At 41.6% G+C, this 19,317-nt stretch overlaps 1 protein-coding gene across 1 annotated transcript in view; it reads right to left on the minus strand.

Annotated features, from left to right (window-relative positions):
- The window catches only part of FBXL17 (F-box and leucine rich repeat protein 17), a 495,516-nt gene extending 477,190 nt beyond the window's left edge, over positions 1–18,326 (minus strand). Inside the window, exon 1 of the mRNA XM_047090120.1 lies at positions 16,977–18,326. Coding sequence (XP_046946076.1) covers positions 16,977–17,960 — 984 coding nt within the window. The 5' untranslated portion in view covers positions 17,961–18,326. The remainder of the gene's footprint in view (positions 1–16,976) is intronic.
- Between the last annotated feature and the right edge of the window lie 991 nt (positions 18,327–19,317).

A 19,317-nucleotide genomic window follows, 5' to 3' on the forward strand; every position in this document is an offset into this window, starting at 1 on the left:
GCCTGCTTCAGGTTTTGTGTCTCCCTCTGTCTCTGCCCCTTCCCTGCTCATTCTCTTGTCTCTCTCTGCCTCTCAAAAATAAATGTTTAAAAAAATATATTAAAAAAAATATTTCCAGATAAATAAAAACTGAGGGAGTATGTCACTAGTAAACCTGAGTGTAAGAAATGCTAGAGGGAGCTCTTCAGACTTAAATGAAAGAGCATAAGCCAGCAGCTTGAAATCACATGCAGAAATAAAAAACAACAGTGGGGCGCCTGGGTGGCTCAGTCGGTTGGGCGTCTGACTTCGGCTCAGGTCATGATCTCGCGGTCCATGAGTTCGAGCCCCGCGTCGGGCTCTGTGCTGACAGCTCAGAGCCTGGAGCCTGTTTCAGATTCTGTGTTTCCCTCTCTCTCTGACCTTCCCCCATTCATGCTCTGTCTCTGTCTCAAAAATTAATAAACGTTAAAAAAAAAAAAAAAACAGTAAAGATAGGTGTTTATGTAGGTAAATATAAAATTTATAACTAATGTATTTTGGACTTGTACCCCTTTTATTTTGTACATGATTGAGAAGAAAACTACAAGGGCGTCTGGGTGGCTCAGTCGGGTAAGCATTCCACTTTGGCTCAGGTCACGATCTCCTGGTTCATGAGCTCAAGCCTCACTTTGGGATTCTCTCTCTCTCTGCCCCTCATGAGTAGTGTCTCTCTCTCTCTCTCTCTTTCTCTCTCTCTCTCTCTCCCCCTCTCTCTCTGCCCCTCACTCACTCATACTCTCTCTCTCTCTCTCTCTCTCTCTCTCAAAAATAAAAAAATAAAAAAAAATATGTAAAATAATAATTATAAATCTATGTTGCTGGGCACAAAACACATAAAAATATATGACAGGAAGTACATAAATATAGAAACAAAGTTTTTATATATCATTGAAACCATGGTATTTATATTTGTAGGTTAAGTGTCTAACAATAATGTTTTTTTTCAAATTTGTATTTAAATTCTATTCAGTTAACATACAGTGTAATATGGTTTCTGAAATAGAATTTAATGATTCATCACTTACATATAATACCCAGTGCTCAATACAAGAGCCCTCCTTAATGCCCATCACCCATTTAGTCCATCCCCCACCAAGTTCCATCAACCCTCAGTTTGTTCTCTATAGTTAACAGTCTTTTATCGTTTCTCTCTCTTCTCCCCCTTCTCATAAGTTCATGTTTTGTTTGTTAAATTCCACATGAGTGAAATCCTATGATATTTGTCTTCCTTTGACTTATTTCACTTAGCATAATATACTCCAGCTCCATACATTGTTGCAAATGCCAAGATTTCATTCTTTTTGATGGCTCAGTAATAATCCATTGTGTATATATACCACATCTTCTTTATCCATTCATCAGTCAGTGGACACTTGGGCTCTTTCCATAGTTTGGTGACAGTAAGATTTTTTTATTGTAGTGGGTCTAACATTAAGCTTTTGATCGCTATGATATCCATTTCAAAAAACATTTATCTTGAATAAACATATTGCCAGCTGTATGACACAGCTACTAGAAAAACCACCACATAAGCAATGAGGCTGCCCCATCTGTGAAGTTCTGTCAGAAAACCCCAGGTAACCTAAATAACTGACTACATGAGTGACCCTATTTTCTCCTTCCTCAGGCCCTAATTCCTGCCTTTCTGCTTTAAATTAGCCAATAGAGTGAATGAGCAAAACCCTAGACACTCCACAACTGGACCCTAATAAAGGCTGAGCCCCAAGTCTGCTTTCTCTTTCTCTCTGCTCTCAACCTGGCTACATGGTCCTTGGCATGCTATATATATCATAATAAGAACCAGCAGAGCTGGCCCAGCAATAAACGGGGGCCCTGGTTGGTGAAATGTCTGTGGAGTATGCCATGAGTAATGTGTGCCTGAGTGAACACTGCAGACATTTCTGACATAATGTACTACCATAGACAGGCTCAAGACCAACAAAACAGTATTAATTCAAACTAGGTTGTTATAAATTATGATGCTTATATCCACCAGAGCAAATATTAAGGAACTAACTAAATATACATACATAGAAGAAAAGAGAAGGGAATCAAAATACTACACTTAAAATATTTCATAAAAAGGGCAATGGAGAAATTGATGAACAAAAAGTATAAGACAGAAAACAAGAAAAATGCAGAAATCTTTCCTTATCAGTAATTACATCAAATATAAAAACATTAAACTCTCCAATTCAGAAACAGAGAATGAAAGAATGGAACATAAAGATGATCAAGGGGTGCCCAGGTGGCTAAGTTGGTTGAACATCCAACTTCAACTCAGGTCATGATCTCACCATTCATGGGTTTGAGTCCCATTTTGTGCTCTGTGCTAACAGCTCAGAGCCTGGACCTGCTTCAGATTCTGTGTCTCATTCTCTCTGCCCCTCCCCTGTTTCCCTGTGTTTCTATCTCAAAAATAAACATTAAAATATTAAAGAATAATAATAACAATAAAGACGATAAAATTACATACTGTCTATACGAGACTGACTTTAGACCCCAGGACATAAATGGATTAAAAAGATGGAAAAACGTATTCTATTCAAATAGTAACCAAAAGAGAACTGCAGTGTCCCCATTAATGTCAGACAAAATAGACTTTAAGACAAAAATTGTTACGAGACCAAAAAAATTTACAGAATGATAAAAGGTTAATCCACTAAAACGATATAACAATTAAATATGTACATGTAACAGAAGTCCAAAATAGATCAATCAAAAACTGATTGAAGAGTTGAAGGGAAAAATAGTTCTACAAGAGAAACACCAAACCCCCATTTTAATAACAGATAAAACAACCAGACACAAGATAAATGAGGAAACTGAAAATGTTAACGCTTAAACCAACTAGGCCTAACAGATATATTTATACAGCACTCCACCCAACAACAGCAGAATACACTTTCTTCTCAAGTGCACATAGATAAGCCATATGTTAGCCACAAATCAAATCTCAATAAATTTTAAAAGACTGAAATCACACAAAATATCTTTTCCGACCACAACGGAATGACATTAGAAATTAGTAACAAAAGGAAATATAGAAATATGTGGAAATTAAACAACACATTTGAAAACAATTTTAAAAAATCACACGGAAAAGTAAAAAGTACTTTAAGATCAATGAAAACAAAAACACAATATCCCAAAATTTATTTTTTCTTAGATTTTTTTTTAACGTTTACTTATTTTGAGAGAAACAGAGAGCATATAGGGGAAAGGCAGAGAGAAAGAAAGAGAGAGAATCCAAGCAGGCTCCACACTCGACATGGGACTCGATCTCACAAACTACAAGATCACAACCTCAGCCGGAATCAAGAGTTGGACACTCACCCTAATGAGCTACTCAGGCACCCCTAAAGATTTTACTTTTAAGTAATCTCTCCCACCCAACATAGGACTGGAATTTACAACCCTGAGATGAAGAGGTTCATGCTCTACCAACTGAGCCAGCCATGTGCTCCCAACATCCCACAATTTAAGGAATATAACTGTAAATAACTGTATTAAAAAGAATAAAGATCTCAAACCAATAACCTACCTAACCTTCCACCTTACAGAACTACAAAAGGAGAAGAAAACTAAATATAGGCCAAGGAGAAGGAAGAAAATAAAAATCAGAGCAAATGTAAATGAAATATAGACTAGAAAAACAATAGAAACAAAGAAAACATAAGTCCCTTTGGAAATATCAACAAAATTAACAAGCCTTCAGCAGATTAAAAAGAGAGAACACTCAAATTACTAAAATATGAATGAAAATAGAGATATCGGGGTACCTGGATGGCTCAGTCAGTTAAGCATCTGGCTTGGGCTCAAGTCATGATCTCGAGATTCTTGAGTTCGAGCCCTGCATTAGGCTGTCTGATATCAGCATGGAACCCACTTCAGATTCTCTGTCCCTCTCTCTCTTTGCCCCTCCCCTACTAATGCATACACACTCTCGTTCTCTCTCAAAAATAACCATTAAAAAAAAATAGACATCATTGCCAACCTTGCAGAAACAGAATTATAGAATCCTATGGCAACTAAACAACCTAGATGAAATGGACAAATTCCTAGAAGCATACAAACTCAAAAAAAAAATAATAATAATAAAACTGACTCAAGAAGAAAGAGAAAATCTGAATAAAAAGTAAAAATATTAAATCAGTAATCAAAAAACTTCCAACAAAGAAATGCCAAGGAACAGAGGGCATAATTAGTGATACATCTGAACAAGAACTAATACTAATCCTTAAATTCTTCCAAATTGGAGGATGAGGGAACATTTCCTAACTCATTCTATGGAGTCAGATACCAAAGCCAAACAAAGACATCACGAAAAAACTACAGACCAATGTCTTTTATGAAAACAGATGCAAAAATCTTCAACAAAATATCAGCAAACTTATACCAGTACATATTAAAAGTATTATATACCATGGCCAAGTAGGATTTATCACAGAAATGCAAAAGTGATCCAAAATGTAAAAAATAAATCCACTTAATGAACCATATTACTGAAATGAAGGGGGGTTTTCTGTATAAATTTTTATTTTTAATACCTATGAATTCTACCCTCCTCCCCTAGATCAAGAAGGCAGACACAACAGCATTTTTGATGGTTTGCATTCCTTTTTGAATATACAAGTCTCCATTTGTTTCATTGCTTTTCAAACTAAAATACATCTTTTAGAATTTCTTGCAGCTCAAATGAGTTGATGAACATTTTCTCAGGTTTTATTCATGATATAATATCATTGTTTCTTTTTTCCTGAGACAATTGTTGATTGTATATAGAATTCTGGGTTGATAGTTTAGGGGCTTTTTGTGTGTGTGTGTGTGTGTGTGTTTTTTTTTTCCCACTCATCACTGTAAAGATGTTGGTCCAATATCCTCTAAAATCCATTATTTTTGGGGCGCCTGGGTGGCGCAGTCGGTTAGGCGTCCGACTTCAGCCAGGTCACGATCTCGCGGTCCGCGAGTTCGAGCCCCGCGTCGGGCTCTGGGCTGATGGCTCAGAGCCTGGAGCCTGTTTCCGATTCTGTGTCTCCCTCTCTCTCTGCCCCTCCCCCGTTCATGCTCTGTCTCTCTCTGTCCCAAAAATAAATAAACGTTGAAAAAAAAAAAATTTTTAAATCCATTATTTTTGAAGCTATGGATCCTTTGAAAATATTGTTCCGTTTAGATACAGTGCAATTTTCCTCTCACCGTTTTAGATGTAATGAAGGGGGTTTTTTAATGACCATCTCAACAGACAACAGATACACAAAAGCACTTGACAAAATCCAATACCCCTTCTTGATAAAAATACTCATAAAACTATAAATAAAAGGAATCTTCCTTAACTTGATAGATGGCACATCTATTAAAAACCTACAGCTAACATTATACTTAATGATGAAAGATGAAAGGTTTTTCCTGAGCTAAAGAACAAGACAAGGCTGTCTGCTGTCTCCATTGTACTAGAGATTCTGGCCTGGGCAACTATGCACGAAAAAGAAATGAAAGGTATCCAGGAAAGGAAGAACTAAGGTGTTCTCTAGTCACAGATATCATGATCTTATATATTTAAAAAATCCTAAAAAACACACAAATAATTTAGAGCTAATAAGCAAGTATTTCCACATATTAACAATGAATAATTCAAAAATGAAAACATTTCCATTTATAATACTAAAAAAATAAAATACTTTTTTATAGATTCCATTTCCTTCTATTGAGAGTCACCATTTGTCGGGTCAGTATCATCATATTCTGCTATCATTTGAAAATGTTTCCTTCTATTCTTTTAACATGTTTATAATAGCATTTTGAAGTTTTTATCTTTTAAGTCTAATATTTGAGTCCACTCAGGTATTTTCTATTAACTGCACTCTTTTCTCTCAGTATAGGTCACGTTTTTCTGTCTCTTGACATGTCTCCTGGCTTTTTGTTAAAAACAAGACATTTTAGATAACTTATTATCAAAAATATACCAACTCTGGAATTTTTCAGAATTTTTGAAAGATTTTATGTTTAAAGTAACCTCTACACCCAAAAAGGGACTTGAAATCACAACCCTGAAATCAAGTCATATGTTCTAATGACTGAGCCTGCCAGTCACCCCCAGAATTTTTTAATTTCCCTGGCCTTAAAGAGTGGGATCTATGTCTCCTGCAGTGTCAACGTCTCTGCTCAGGTTTTAATACTTACCTTTTTTTTTTTTCTCACTATGGCTTCCTAAGGAGGTTACCCTTTATCTGCATAGCTTAGTTTTCAGCTAGTTATCTGGGCAAAGGTATGCTCACACATTTCAAACCTGCTCTTCAATCTGTGTGTGGGATGGGAAGGGCACATTCAAGCCTTGGCCAGTTCTCAAGTTTGCCTTGGCCCCTGCTTTCTGCTAGACACTTTCAGGTGTCCCCAGCACATGTGCATAGTTTCACCAGGGATACATGGAGAACTTATCCCTTTATGGTATTCTCAATTCCAAGGTCTGCCTGTTAAAAACCTGGCTGGTCCCCCACGCATCCCAATTAGCACCACAATCTCACACTTGCAAATAATGTGAGTTTTCCCTGTTTCCCATCAAGTTCATCACTTTAAGTTGACAAATACATGTTTTCACTTGCTGCCACAAACCAGCAGGGCCGCTGGTTTCCCAAACTTTCATTCTTGCCACAGAAACTGGGGAGAGGTGGGGCACACAGTAGGGGTCTTCATGCAAGAATGCTGTAGATATCAACCGTTCTTAAAAGCTCCAGCTGTTTTCCTAAAAATAAGTGCTTCTGAATTTTTGCCTGCCAAATTTCCATAGCCCAAACAGTTTCAGACAATTTTACCTAGTTTTACTTTATTTTTGTGGAGAGCAGTCACCAAACTCTTCATGCAGCCATAGCTGGAAGTCCCTCTCTTGTGGATGTTTTTTATGCTCACCTTCCCCATTTTATAAAATGAGAAATAAAGATTCTGGGAAAGTAGATCATTTGTTTAAGGTTAAAGGACTTATGTGGTTTTAAAGGGCTAATTTGTCCCTTAACAAGTAGAAGATATGTGGAACATGGTCAGTGGAACCAAAAAGCACCTTGTTTAAAATACATCTGACTTTGGGGGTGCCTGGGTGTTTCAGTCTGTTAAGTATCTGATTCTTGATTTCAGTTCAGGTCATGATCTCACAGTTCCAGTTTGTGAGTTCAAGCCCCGTATCAGGCTCTGTGCTGACCAGTGCAGAGCCTGCCTGGGATCCTCTCTCACTTCCCTTCTCTTTCTTCCTCTCTCTCTCTCACTCACTCACTCATTCAACGCTCCCCTGCCCCTCATCGGCCTGCCCACACCCCCACTCCCTGCATGCTCTCTCTCAAAATAAAGTTTACAAAAATAAATATGTCTGAATTTGGTTTGTACCTTCCTTGAACATTAGTTTTCTCTTTTGTAAAAGTGAGATGATTGTTCTAATCCACAGATAATTGACTAAATCTAGGTGGAGCTACATGAGTCTTAGTTATCCAGCTGAAAGGAAATTTAATAAGCAGGTGAAGTGTAGATAAAACCAGTACTAGGAAAGATGGGTATGAGTAAAAAAGTAAAAACACTAAGCTGATATGCCAACGCATACTTAATAGATCTTTGCATATTGTTTGTGGTAGGCAACCTGCACAATGGTCCCCAATGAGCTCACCTCCTGATATTTACACTTGTGTAATCCTCTCCTTGAGTGTGAGCTGGATTTAATGACTCACTTATAACGAACAGAGTATGGCAGAAGTGACAGGATGTTACTTCCAAGATGAAGTTAAAAAAATGCTTCCATTTTTGGGTGTTCTAGGATCTGTTGCTCTGGAAGAAGTGGGCTGCCATGTTGCTATTATCTCTATGGAGAAGCCACAGGGCATGGCAAGGAACTTAAGCATCTAGCCAACAGCCAATGCGGACCTGAGGCCTGCCAAGAATTTCACAAATAAGCTTGGACAGGAATTCTGGAGCCGCAGTTGAGCAGATCCAGCCAACACCTTGATTACAGCCTCATAAGAGACCCTTGACCAAAGGGACCCATCTCAATCTCACAGGGATTATTATCCCACAGAAAATATGAAATAATAAATGTTTGTGGTTTTAAACTGCTAAGCAGTGGGATAATTTGTTACATAAAAATAGGTAATTAAAATAAAAATTTTCCTGTTCTTGTCATTAAAATGCTCTCTCTCCCATATCTTAACTCCTGAAAAAGTAACTACCTCTTTCCCAAATTATCTTAACTCATTTAACCAACATTTGTGTGTATGTACCCAGGTTTCTGCTGGAGACATTAAGACATGAGATGCATTCACTGGCTTTAAGATTATATAGTCAAAGGCATTTCCAAATTATCTTTGGATAATTTAAGACTTAAAAGAAAGAGTATTTCGAAGGTTGTTTTTAAAAAATTTTTTTAATGTTTATTTATTTTTGACACAGAGAGAGAGAGAGAGAGAGAGAGAGAAAGAGACAGCATGAGTGGGGGAGGGGCAGAGAGATAGACCCAGAATCCGAAGCAGGCTCCAGGCTCTCAGCACAGAGCCCAACGCGGGGCCCGAACTCACAGAGTGAGAGATCATGACCTGAGCTGAAGTCGGACACTCAACCGACTGAGCCACCCAGGTGCCCCCAAAGGTTGCTTTGAATAAAGAGACCACAGGTCAGTAAAGGACTGACCAGAAACATTTTTGTTGAATAAAGGAAACTACAAAGGGAAAAAATAACATTGGAAAAAAAACTTGGATGTTACTTGCAACAAGCCAGGAAATTGCTTACTTTACCACAGGCCTGTTAGCAATAGCTTGAACATAACAGAAATCCAAACTAAGGAGGTGTAGGTATTCTAAGGATGTAGAAGATCCAGGGATCCATCATCTTGTACCTTGTTGCTCTTCCCTCACTGCCCTCATCTACAGAGTGGAAAATGGCTTACTCTTATAATCCAGGTGGTCTAGCCCTGAAAAACGGAAGAAGCAAAAGACAAACAGCTACTTTTATGGTATGACTAAGAATACCATAAAAGTGGACAATACTTCCACTTACATCTTATCACCTAACATTTAATCACATAGCTACACCTATGTAGAAGAAAGGCTGAGAAACAGTTTCTAATTAGGTGATTATGTGCCACTAGAACATGGTAGATTCCGTTACTAAAAAGAATACGAGGGGAATGGCTACTAGAAAATAGCAGTGACTTCTAAACAGGACCTGGATTGAAAACAATATTCTTGATCTTTGGTGGTGAATCTGGAAAACACAACTAAAATATGAATTACCAGGGGCGCCTGGGTGGCTCAGTCGGTTGAGCGTCCGACTTCGGCTCAGGTCATGATCTCGCGGTCCGTGAGTTGGAGCCCCGCATCGGGCTCTGTGCTGACAGCTCGGAGCCTGGAGCCCGTTTCAGATTCTGTGTCTCCTTCTCTCTCTGACCCTCCCCCATTCATGCTCTGTCTCTCTCTGTCCCAAAAATAAACAAACTTTAAAAAAAAATTTTTTTAAATATGAATTACCAGAAAAGGTACAAGTCATATTACAGATATAATCTGAACTAATCACCACAAGGTGATAGCCAAATATTTCTAATCTTTAAAAGATTCTATTTTTAGGGGCACCTGTGTGGCTTAGTTGGTTAAGCATCTGACTTCAGCTCAGGTCATGATCTCCCAGTTGGTGAGTTTGAGCCCTGGGTGAGGCTCTGTGCTGACAGCTCAGAGCCTGGAGCCAGCTTCAGATTTTGTGTCTCCCTCTCTTTTTTCTGCCCCTCCTTCTCCCCCTCCCCCCCTAAAATAAATAAACATTAAAATTTAAAAAAAAGAAAAAAGATTCTGTTTTTAAGCAGGGCATCAGTATAAGATTTCAAAGACTTCACACCGAAGAAACTTCAAGAGAAAGCACTGTTGCTTAGCACTTGGTCATACCTACCCCACAGAACCTTAGAGTACTTGAAAATCAACCAAGCCAACACTTACACTTGGCCATTTTATTTCTTGATAAAGAGGTCTTATCTGCTATCAAATATTACTGCAAAAGTTTATGACTAGGCAGGTAGCATGCAAGTTATAGAAATACTTGAAAAGACTGGGGCGCCTGGGTAGCTCAGTCAATTAAGCATCTGACTTCGGCTTAGGTCATGATCTTGTGGTTTGTGAGTTCAAGGCCTGTATCAGGCTCTGTGCTGACAGCTCAGAGTCTGGACCCTGCTTCAGATTCTGTGTCTCCCTCTCTCTCTGCCTTTGTCCCCCACTCATGCTCTGTCTCCCTCTCTCCCTCTCAAAAATAAACATTTAAAAACTTTTTTTTAAATACCTGAAAAGAAGTAAATCTGTGCAGCTATTTTATATGGGCTCCTTTTGTGGCAGGGACTACGCTAGGTGTCATGAGAGAGACAGCGATATTAAAGATACAACACAATATTCTTGACTACATAGTGTATGATGCTATTTACATGAAATTTCTAGAAAAGGGAAACTATATAGGCAGAAAGCAGATCAGTGGTTGCCTGAGCTCCCTAGTTGCTCATACCCCTTATGAGCAAAAATTGACCGCAAAGCAGCATAAGGGAACTATTTGAGGTGTTATAAAACTCAATTATAATGATGGTTGTACAACTCTACATACTTCCTAAACTCAAAGTGTATACTTAAATTGGGTAAATTAAATATCAATAGAGCTGTGTTTTTTTTTTTTAACAGTCCATGAGCTCTGTATTTCTATCATTCCATCATTTTTCTTCCCAGAACCTTTGATTCCTATTGAGAAAACATACACACATACACACAACAATCACATGTTATAGTCAGAAACAAAGCAGGTAATATTCTAAAGATTCAGATAGATTCCCTCTTTGTAATCTTCTCAACATGAACCATTTCAACCATATTCAACTTTTCTGGTCTTTTCCATTTTTTTTTGCCATGTGTATCGTACCTTGCCTCTTACATGTTCTACTTGCATTACCTGCCAAAAGCTTGAAAGCAACATTTATTAAGCAGTCTCTTGAATAAAGCACCATTTGGAAAAACAGAGACACAAAACATTTCTGGTACTTTTCTAACTACATAGCCACACAGAAGTCACAGACTCGAAAACTATTTTCTAATCTATAATTTAAAATAATTTCTCACAATTTAGTGATTAAAATTTAAGGCACAGCAAACTTACAAAATCCCAACTATTACTACAGAGTGCTACTCTATAGCAAAGTATTACGAAATTTACACAAGAATGAGTTCTAAAGTCAGTCACAGAATTCAATAAAATACAAAACTTTTCTTTTTAAGTATTTTGGAAGGAAATACTATGAAACAATGTGTCCTTCTGACACATATCTATTATCCTTTGAGCTCTTCATTGTGTTCTGGCACAAAATGTTCTAGGCTCATCTTGTACTTTCTTCGTATCAGCTCTGTAATCAGCCATTTCTCCAAGAGCACAGATTCCTTTTAGTAGAGAATGTTTTTTAGAAGCTAAGATATGGATGCTAAGTGCATACATTGTTACTGGGTATTGCTGCTCTAAGGCCCTCTCATATGGACAGAACTAGAGAATTTACATATAAATGTATGCATGTAACCATCACTCAACACTATTCTAGCTTCTTTCTCCACGTAGATGCACTTAGCACACCACTTGACTCCAAACTGGCCAAGACTTGGGCAAGACTCCGGACAAGCATAAAATAAGATATTTAGCTAAAATTAAACAATTTTTAGGAAATTATTATGCTAAATTAAATACTTCCAAATATGCCTTCACTTACCTTCTCATATTCCCTATCATTTATAGGACTTGGTATTCCAGGGTTAGCAGAAAAATTTGGCTCAGGGTTATCATCTTAACAGCTACTCATCACAAGGCACCAAAATTTATAGACTTCTCAAGATAAGAAGAAAACAAATCTCACCTTTTATGCCTGATTAAGTTAATCAAGATTATCTGGCATTCTTCAGCAAAGAAAAATCTTGAACCTGACTTCCTCACAACATTCCATTTCAGAGCTGACTAAAATCATCCATAGAACTGCAGAGACATACCTTCTAGAGGTAATCTGGTACTGAAGGCTTAAGTCAAGCATTCATGAAATGTTACATATTAATTTAGTTTCTCTTACTCACTAGTAATCTACATTCAAAGCTTTGAAAAGTGATATTACTTCTTTTGTTTGACTCCCACTTCCATTGTTTTCATCCTTATTTTCATATCTGGAAAAAAATAGCAAGTACATAAGCCTTCCCCCAAAACACATTTCTCTTACAAAATTCTTCCTCAATCACTAAAGCAACCTGTTGGTAATAAAGCTGTAAAAGCAAAGATTTAATACCTAATGACACATTATCAGGGGTGCGTACATGGTGAGGCAGTTTTCTAATGGTGGTAATAGACTTTGGATCTCTCACCTCATTTCCTTTGTAAAGAAACAGGTCTGCTGACACAAAGCAAAATATCTAAATATAAAGCACACAAAGTCTCTAAGCCTTAAATATAGATCTCAAAATACGCAGTCACTCAAATAGTAACTACTTGAAGAAAAGTATTTCACAGCTATCATTTGGTAAAACTGTTGCATAGTGGTTCCACAATATAAAAATCTAATTGTTGGGGGTGCCTAGCTGACTCAGTCCATCTGACTCTTGATCTCCAAGCATCTGACTCTTGATCTCAAAGTCCTCAGTTCAAGCCCCACATTGGGTGTGGAGCCTATTTGAAAAACAAACAAATAAACAAACAAAAAAACCTAACTGTGATATCAGAAGGCAGAATTGCTTTAAGTTCTGAAGGCAACAGGTACCAGAGACTGAAGCTACCTTATTTGATTCAAAGCAATCCATCAACCAGTCAAATATCAACTATAACAGGCATAAGTACTAACAAAAAGCTATTCCCACAGTTGACCTTTCAAGAGTCATTCCCTACTTCTCAAATTGCTTATATTTACAGGCCACAATTCAACCCTACAGACCCAATTATAAAATTAGCCTCTGACTCATAAGAGCTTACAGTCTTCTGGTGTAAGCTCCTCCGTGCCATCCCCAATTCAGGAATCTCTTTCATAAAAATCTCTGAAAGAAGATTACTCAGACCCTCTTTCACAATATACTGAAAATATCTCTAGACCTGGACACAGTGAGAGGGGTTTCAGCCCAGTGTCTGCCTTTCATTATCTAAAATGTCTTGGGGAAGCCATTTCACTTCTCCATGCCTGTTTTTTCATGCAGAAGTGGGGAGTAACCAGATGATCTCAAAGACCCCTTTCTGTTCTGAAATTACGTAATTATGATTTTCGGTGAGGCTCATTATTTCAGGACATTTTCACACAGTTCTTATTGTTAGAAAGGACTTTTTAATTCCAAATATATACATTCTTCAATCCTAAAATTTCACTTCTTGAAAGCTACCTTAAAAAAAAAAAAGGACTCTATGTGCACAGAAAACATGTATTAACATTGTATGCAGGGGCAATAGGTTGGAAACATTCAATAGTAGAGAAATACAGTATAACAGTATGGAATACTATGCAGCAGTTAAAAATAATGAAACGGTACCTGGCTGGCTCAGTCAATGGAGTATATGGCTGTTGATCTCAGGGTTTTGAATCTGAGCCTCAGGCTGGGTGTAGAGATTACTTAAACTTTAGGGGCACCTGAGTGGCTCAGTCAGATAAGCATCCGACTCTTGGTTTCCACTCAGGTCAAAATCTCACAGTTTCTAAGTTTGAGCCCAGCATCGGGCTCTGTGCCAATAGCTTAAACACTGCTTGAGATGGCCTCTCCCTCCCCTGCTCATACTCTTTCTCAAAATAAATAAATCTTAAAAAAATAAGTAAAATAAACTTTAAAAAAAAAAAAGAAAACAATAAAAGAAAACATATACACTGCTCACTAGGAAAGAAAGACTTCCAAACCATACTGTTAACAAAAAGAAAAAAAGCAGAGCATGCACAATTTGGTGCCATTTATCAACAACAAAACAAAACAAAACACCTATGAAGGCTTACACAGTTCTTTCTTCAATGATGAAATGTTCTGATCTGTATAGTCCAGTATGGCAATTGTGACTGAGAAACTAAATTTTAAATCTGATTTCATGTTAAGTACTTTAAGCTACTGTTCTAGAAGCAGTTCTAGAAGTACAACCTAAACTGGTAAGAGTGGTCAGTTACCTCTGGATAGGAAACTAGATGGGAGGGTAGGGGTGCACCTAAGCAAACTTTTGCCTTACCTGTGTTAATATTTTAAGGCAAGTTACATAAAAATAAAATTTAAAAAGAAAATCTTGTTGATATTGAGCCAAAAATCTGCCCTATGAAGCACCATAAAAAAAATTGAGTGTTTCTCCTTTTCTGTTTGTCTGGAGAAACTTTTACCTGGAAACAATCCCTTAAAAGCAACCTTTAAATCACATTTCCTTACATTTCTCTCCCAAACTCTCCCTCCTCCACATCCCCTTTACAACTATAGTAACTTCTGGTACAAAGATACAGCAACACAATCATAAAGGCTACTGACCCACTATTAGGGAAGAAGGGCATGCTTTCTAAGAATGTTTCCAATAGAGGTGATGGATTTGTACTTCTCTACCCAACAATTCTTCTTGTACTATAAAACATTGTAATAGCTCCCAAAGTCTTCTTTTCTCCAGGCCAAACACCTCCAGTTCTTACCAGAAACAGAGCCAAAACCTTTTCACCATCACATGGCTTTTATTGAGACTCAAAACAACTCAAGTCAGGACATAAACATTTCTTAGAGACTGCTTAGTGGCATGGCACAGTCACCCACAGTATCAGCCTAGACATCCTGAACACCTGTCCATTCATTTGTGGATAAATATTTACTAAGAGCTACTTCACACCAGCCACTGCACTTAGGGAAGGAGATAGAGCAAGAAACAAAATATATGTTGACAGAGCCTCTGCTCCCAAAAGCCTTATCCCTAAAAGTTGGAATGGATTAGTAAACACTGAAAAACCTCTATTTCCAATACTCCAACAGTCCCAACTTCCTTTGTGCCGAATACCACTAAGACCATGAGATCCACACGAAGAATCTTTATTCACGTTTCTATTAACAAGGAAATCTACCCAACATGTGTAAGGCAAATCCAGTAGGTAAAATTCTCAAATATCCCTTACACCAAGTTCTCAACAGTCCACACACAAATATGAAAAAAAAATGTTTTGTAGATATTCTATTCTAGCAAAATTTATTCTATACAAATTTTCTTTATTATAAGACCATGTACTTTTTTTTTTAATTAAAATGTTCTCTACCTCCTGAAATTATGATTTGGGTAGAAAGTACCTGGGTTTTGTTTTGGTTTTATTTTTTTTTTTTAATTTTTTTTTTCAACGTTTATTTATTTTTGGGACAGAGAGAGACAGAGCATGAACAGGGGAGGGGCAGAGAGAGAGGGAGACACAGAATCGGAAACAGACTCCAGGCTCCGAGCCATCAGCCCAGAGCCTGACGCGGGGCTCGAACTCACGGACCGCGAGATCGTGACCTGGCTGAAGTCGGACGCTTAACCGACTGCGCCACCCAGGCGCCCCTTGGTTTGCTTTTAAACAGTCTTACTGACCAAGTAACAAGAGTAATCAAACTTCTATACCAAGTATTTGTTGATATTTTGTCATTACTGATTTAAAAGGACTCAAGAAAATTCGCTCTGCCCTAAAATGCACACCCTCAACACAGAGGAGGCAATTACTCCTCCAACAAGTACAACTCCTTAAGAGTTAAATCATTACATTTTGACTCAAGAACAGGTTATGCTTTCCCATTCTTTTGCTGTATCAGTTACAAGAACATTACAGTAAAACAAATCTTAACACACAGGATTATAAATGTTCAAAAGGTCTAATCAGAAAAGTATATTGGTGGCAGTAACACTGTAACTGAAGACAGTTACTTCAGTAACAATAAAAGTCGCCAAATTCTTATCTAGGTTATTTTTGACTAAGTATCTTAAATATCTTAGTCTTAAATATCACCCACAGTGAAAAAGGTTTATATTTATTAAGTTCCAGGAAGGGGCTGGGAAATGAGGAAAAAATAACTTGCTAGCAGTAACTTAAAACTAACTTTGTCACTTAAATTTCTCAACTAGCATTAACAAAAGTGCAAATTTAACTTAGTAGTTGAAAGTGTCCTGTAGTCTCCCAGAGGACACCCACCTCTTCTCCACTCACCTATTCCCCCATGAAAAATACATTTGTCTCTACTTTCTGGCAAACTGTATGCTTCTATATAAGGGTTAAAATGTAGGAATGCAACAAAACATAGAATAAATCACAGGGTTTTCAAGTCCAAAAGGCCTAAATTCCCCCAGATGTGCCCTTACTTTGTGTGTGTGACCTTGGACAAGTCAAACTCTTCAAGCCTCGCTAGACTCTAAGCTCCACAAAGCAAAGACCACCTCTGCCTGAGTTACTATTTTGCAGTATCAGTGTCTTCGTGTATAAAGTGCGGTTAATATTTCATAGCGTTAATTGGAGGATTAAATGAGGTATGTATATAAAGCTCTGGCATACTGCCTGACCATAGTAAATGTTCAATTAAAGGTCATCGTAACTGACCTCAACTAGTTAGCTACCGAGTCGGAAAGTACGGTTTGAATACTGTCAAAAACTAATAGACGAAATCTTTACCAGTAAATGTAAATTGCTTCAAGTGATAAATATTTCGCAGAACGTCTACGAATAATTTCTAAACCACTGGGAATAACAGACGAATCCTGAATTGTTGTAACAAACCCAAACTATTAAAAACCACTGACGAGACTCCAAGTTTTTCTACTTCAAAAGAGCAGGCCATAAGCATCTTCCCCATTGGCTTTCCAATCTCCCCTTCGGACTTCTCTGGCTATCAGGGAACCCCCTCCTCCACGCTCAGGGGGAGGAGAGAGAAAACCTCCGAGGCGGGGGCCGGGGTTGGGGGAAAGCACGCATCCCTGCGCCACTCGCCCAGACCCACCTTGAGCAGGATGGATGGCGGCAGCTGGTTGATGTCTGGGGTTTCGGGGGGTGGATCCCTGTGACAGTCGCAGGGGTTTTCGGGGGGCTCCTGACAGTCCGCGTCGCCGCATTCACGCTGCTGCTGGGCGGGCGAGGGGGCGGTGCCCCCCGCTCGGACGGCGTCCCCGCCGGCCTCTGTGGGGGTACCTTCGGAAGTGGGAGAGGAGGACGGGGGGCAGAGAGGCTGCGGTGGCTGCTCGGGGCCCTGGCAGCAGCCGGCGTCGGGGGGCCGCGGCGGCGAGGCGCCTCCCCCGGCAGGCCCGCCACCGCCGCCGCCGCCGCCGCCGCAGCCCCCACCGCCGCAGCGGGGCTGCTTACACGGGGTACAGGCGGGGACCCCGGCCCCCTTCCGCTTACACACCATCTCTGGGGGCGTAGGGGGCTCGGCCGGCGGCGGCGGCCCCCGGAAGAGTTGCACGGCAGCGGGCGGCCCCAGGAAGCGCACGGGCCCCACGCTGGCCAAGAAGAGGCTCCGGCCCTGCTGCTCCCAGGCGGCGGCCGCGGCCAGCCCCAGCTCTTTGCAGCAGGAGGCGGGCGACGAGGCCGAGGCGGCGGCGGCGGCGGCGGCGGCGGCAGAGGATAGCAGGAAGCGGCGGGCGGCGGCAGCGCAGTCCTCGGCAGCCAGGGCCGCGTAGCGCCGCGCCAGGTGCTGGGAGGAGGCGGCCGCGGCGTAGGCCCCGTCCCGCGGCGGCGGCGAGAGCGGCGGCTCCTCCTCTGGGCCGGCGGGGGCGGGCGCGCCGGGGCTGTGCACGATGAAGCAGAGCATGCAGGGCCCGCGGAAGAAGCAGTCCCGGCTCCGGGGCGCCGCCGGCTGGGGGGGCGCCTTGGCCGGGGTCCGGCGGGGCAGCCTGAGGAGAGGGCGGCGGCGGCGGCACCAGCTGCAACAGCGAGGCCTCTTCTGGTTCGGGCGGTTACGCGGCTCCTTCGAGAGAAGGTGGCCCATATAGAAGGCCCCGAGGAGGGGGACCGGGACAGGGAAGTAAGGAGGCCCCGAAAGGCGAGCTCCGGCAGCGGGGCAGGCCGCTCTCTGGCTCGGCCTCAGGCCCGCTGCGGGGTCGCCCGCCCTGCGCACACACACGCACACACGGGCACACACGCGACGGTGGGGGGTGGGCGTCAGCTGCGGGCCGCCCGGGCGCCCGACGGGGGCTACATGCTTTGCCCCGGGAAGCCGGGAGAACGATGGGCGCGAGCTTTGGGGACGCGACGGAGGGAGCGAGCCTGCCGGCTGGGCGACCAGTCCAAGCCTGGTTCGCCGGCTCAGTCAGTCAGTGCGGCGGCGGGGGGAACGCGAGGTCCCGCTCGGACCATTTTAACTGCGGCTCCGCCGGCGGCGCGCGCGCCCGCGACACTGCTCGGAGCCGCAGGAGCGCGCGGCCCGCTCGAGGAGGGGGCGGAGCTGGCGGCGGCGGCGGCGCGCTCGGGGCGGGCGCGCGGGCGCCCGGCTGCTCACCGGGGACGGCCGCTAGGCAGGGACTGCTGGGAAGAAGCGGACCGGCTGGCGCGCGGGGTTCTCGGGGAGCGGCGCGCGCCCCTCCCTGCCTCGCCCAAGGTTTCGCGGAGGCCGCTGGGCCCACGCCTCTTTTCTGAGGCGGGAGGAGACGCTTCCGAGCCAGCTGTGTGACATCCGTTTGCTGACGTCTGTAGGTGTAAGTTCAAGAACTGCCATTGGCCGGGAGCCGCTGCGCTCTTCCCCTCACCCCCTCCCCCAGACTCGGATACCGAGACCACTAAGGAGCTGTAAACAGGGTTCCGCCGGAAGCCCACTTGGCTCCCTGGTAGCCTCTCCGGTGCAGTACTAGATGCGTGGCCCTTGGGTGGTGTGCCCCTGTGTTCTCACGTGAGTGGCTAATTAGTGGTGCCGCAACCGCTGTGTATTTCTCTTGTGTTTATACTTGTTGCTTGTGGCCAACTGCAGAGTTCATAACTTTATTTCAAAGTGAAAGCGTTTATCACGTTACTTTTGCACGCCAAAAAGATACAAAGTTTCCCAACCGAGTGAGTCATCCGGCATTCCAGACTACAAGCTACAGAGGACAATCGTCTGCACTCCTGGAGTCCCATCGACCATCCATCGTATACCTTGAAAATGTGCAGTGCCTACTATAGGACAAAGCGTTCTGAACGGACCCTGATGATCCCCAAGAGAAAGAGGGAATAGGCTTTGCAGACAGCCATTTACAAGGTTTGAGTGTAATGGGATCCGAGAAGTAGGACAATGATGAGAGCAGTACCTAGTATTGAGAGAAGGTTAGGTTTCACGAGGGACAAATTCGAAGAGGCTTAAATGATGGGAATGC

This window comes from Lynx rufus, unplaced genomic scaffold (assembly GCF_022079265.1).
Source record: "Lynx rufus isolate CCGP_SWC_20201006 ecotype Redwood Valley unplaced genomic scaffold, mLynRuf1.p SCAF_1, whole genome shotgun sequence".
NCBI lineage: Eukaryota > Metazoa > Chordata > Mammalia > Carnivora > Felidae > Lynx > Lynx rufus.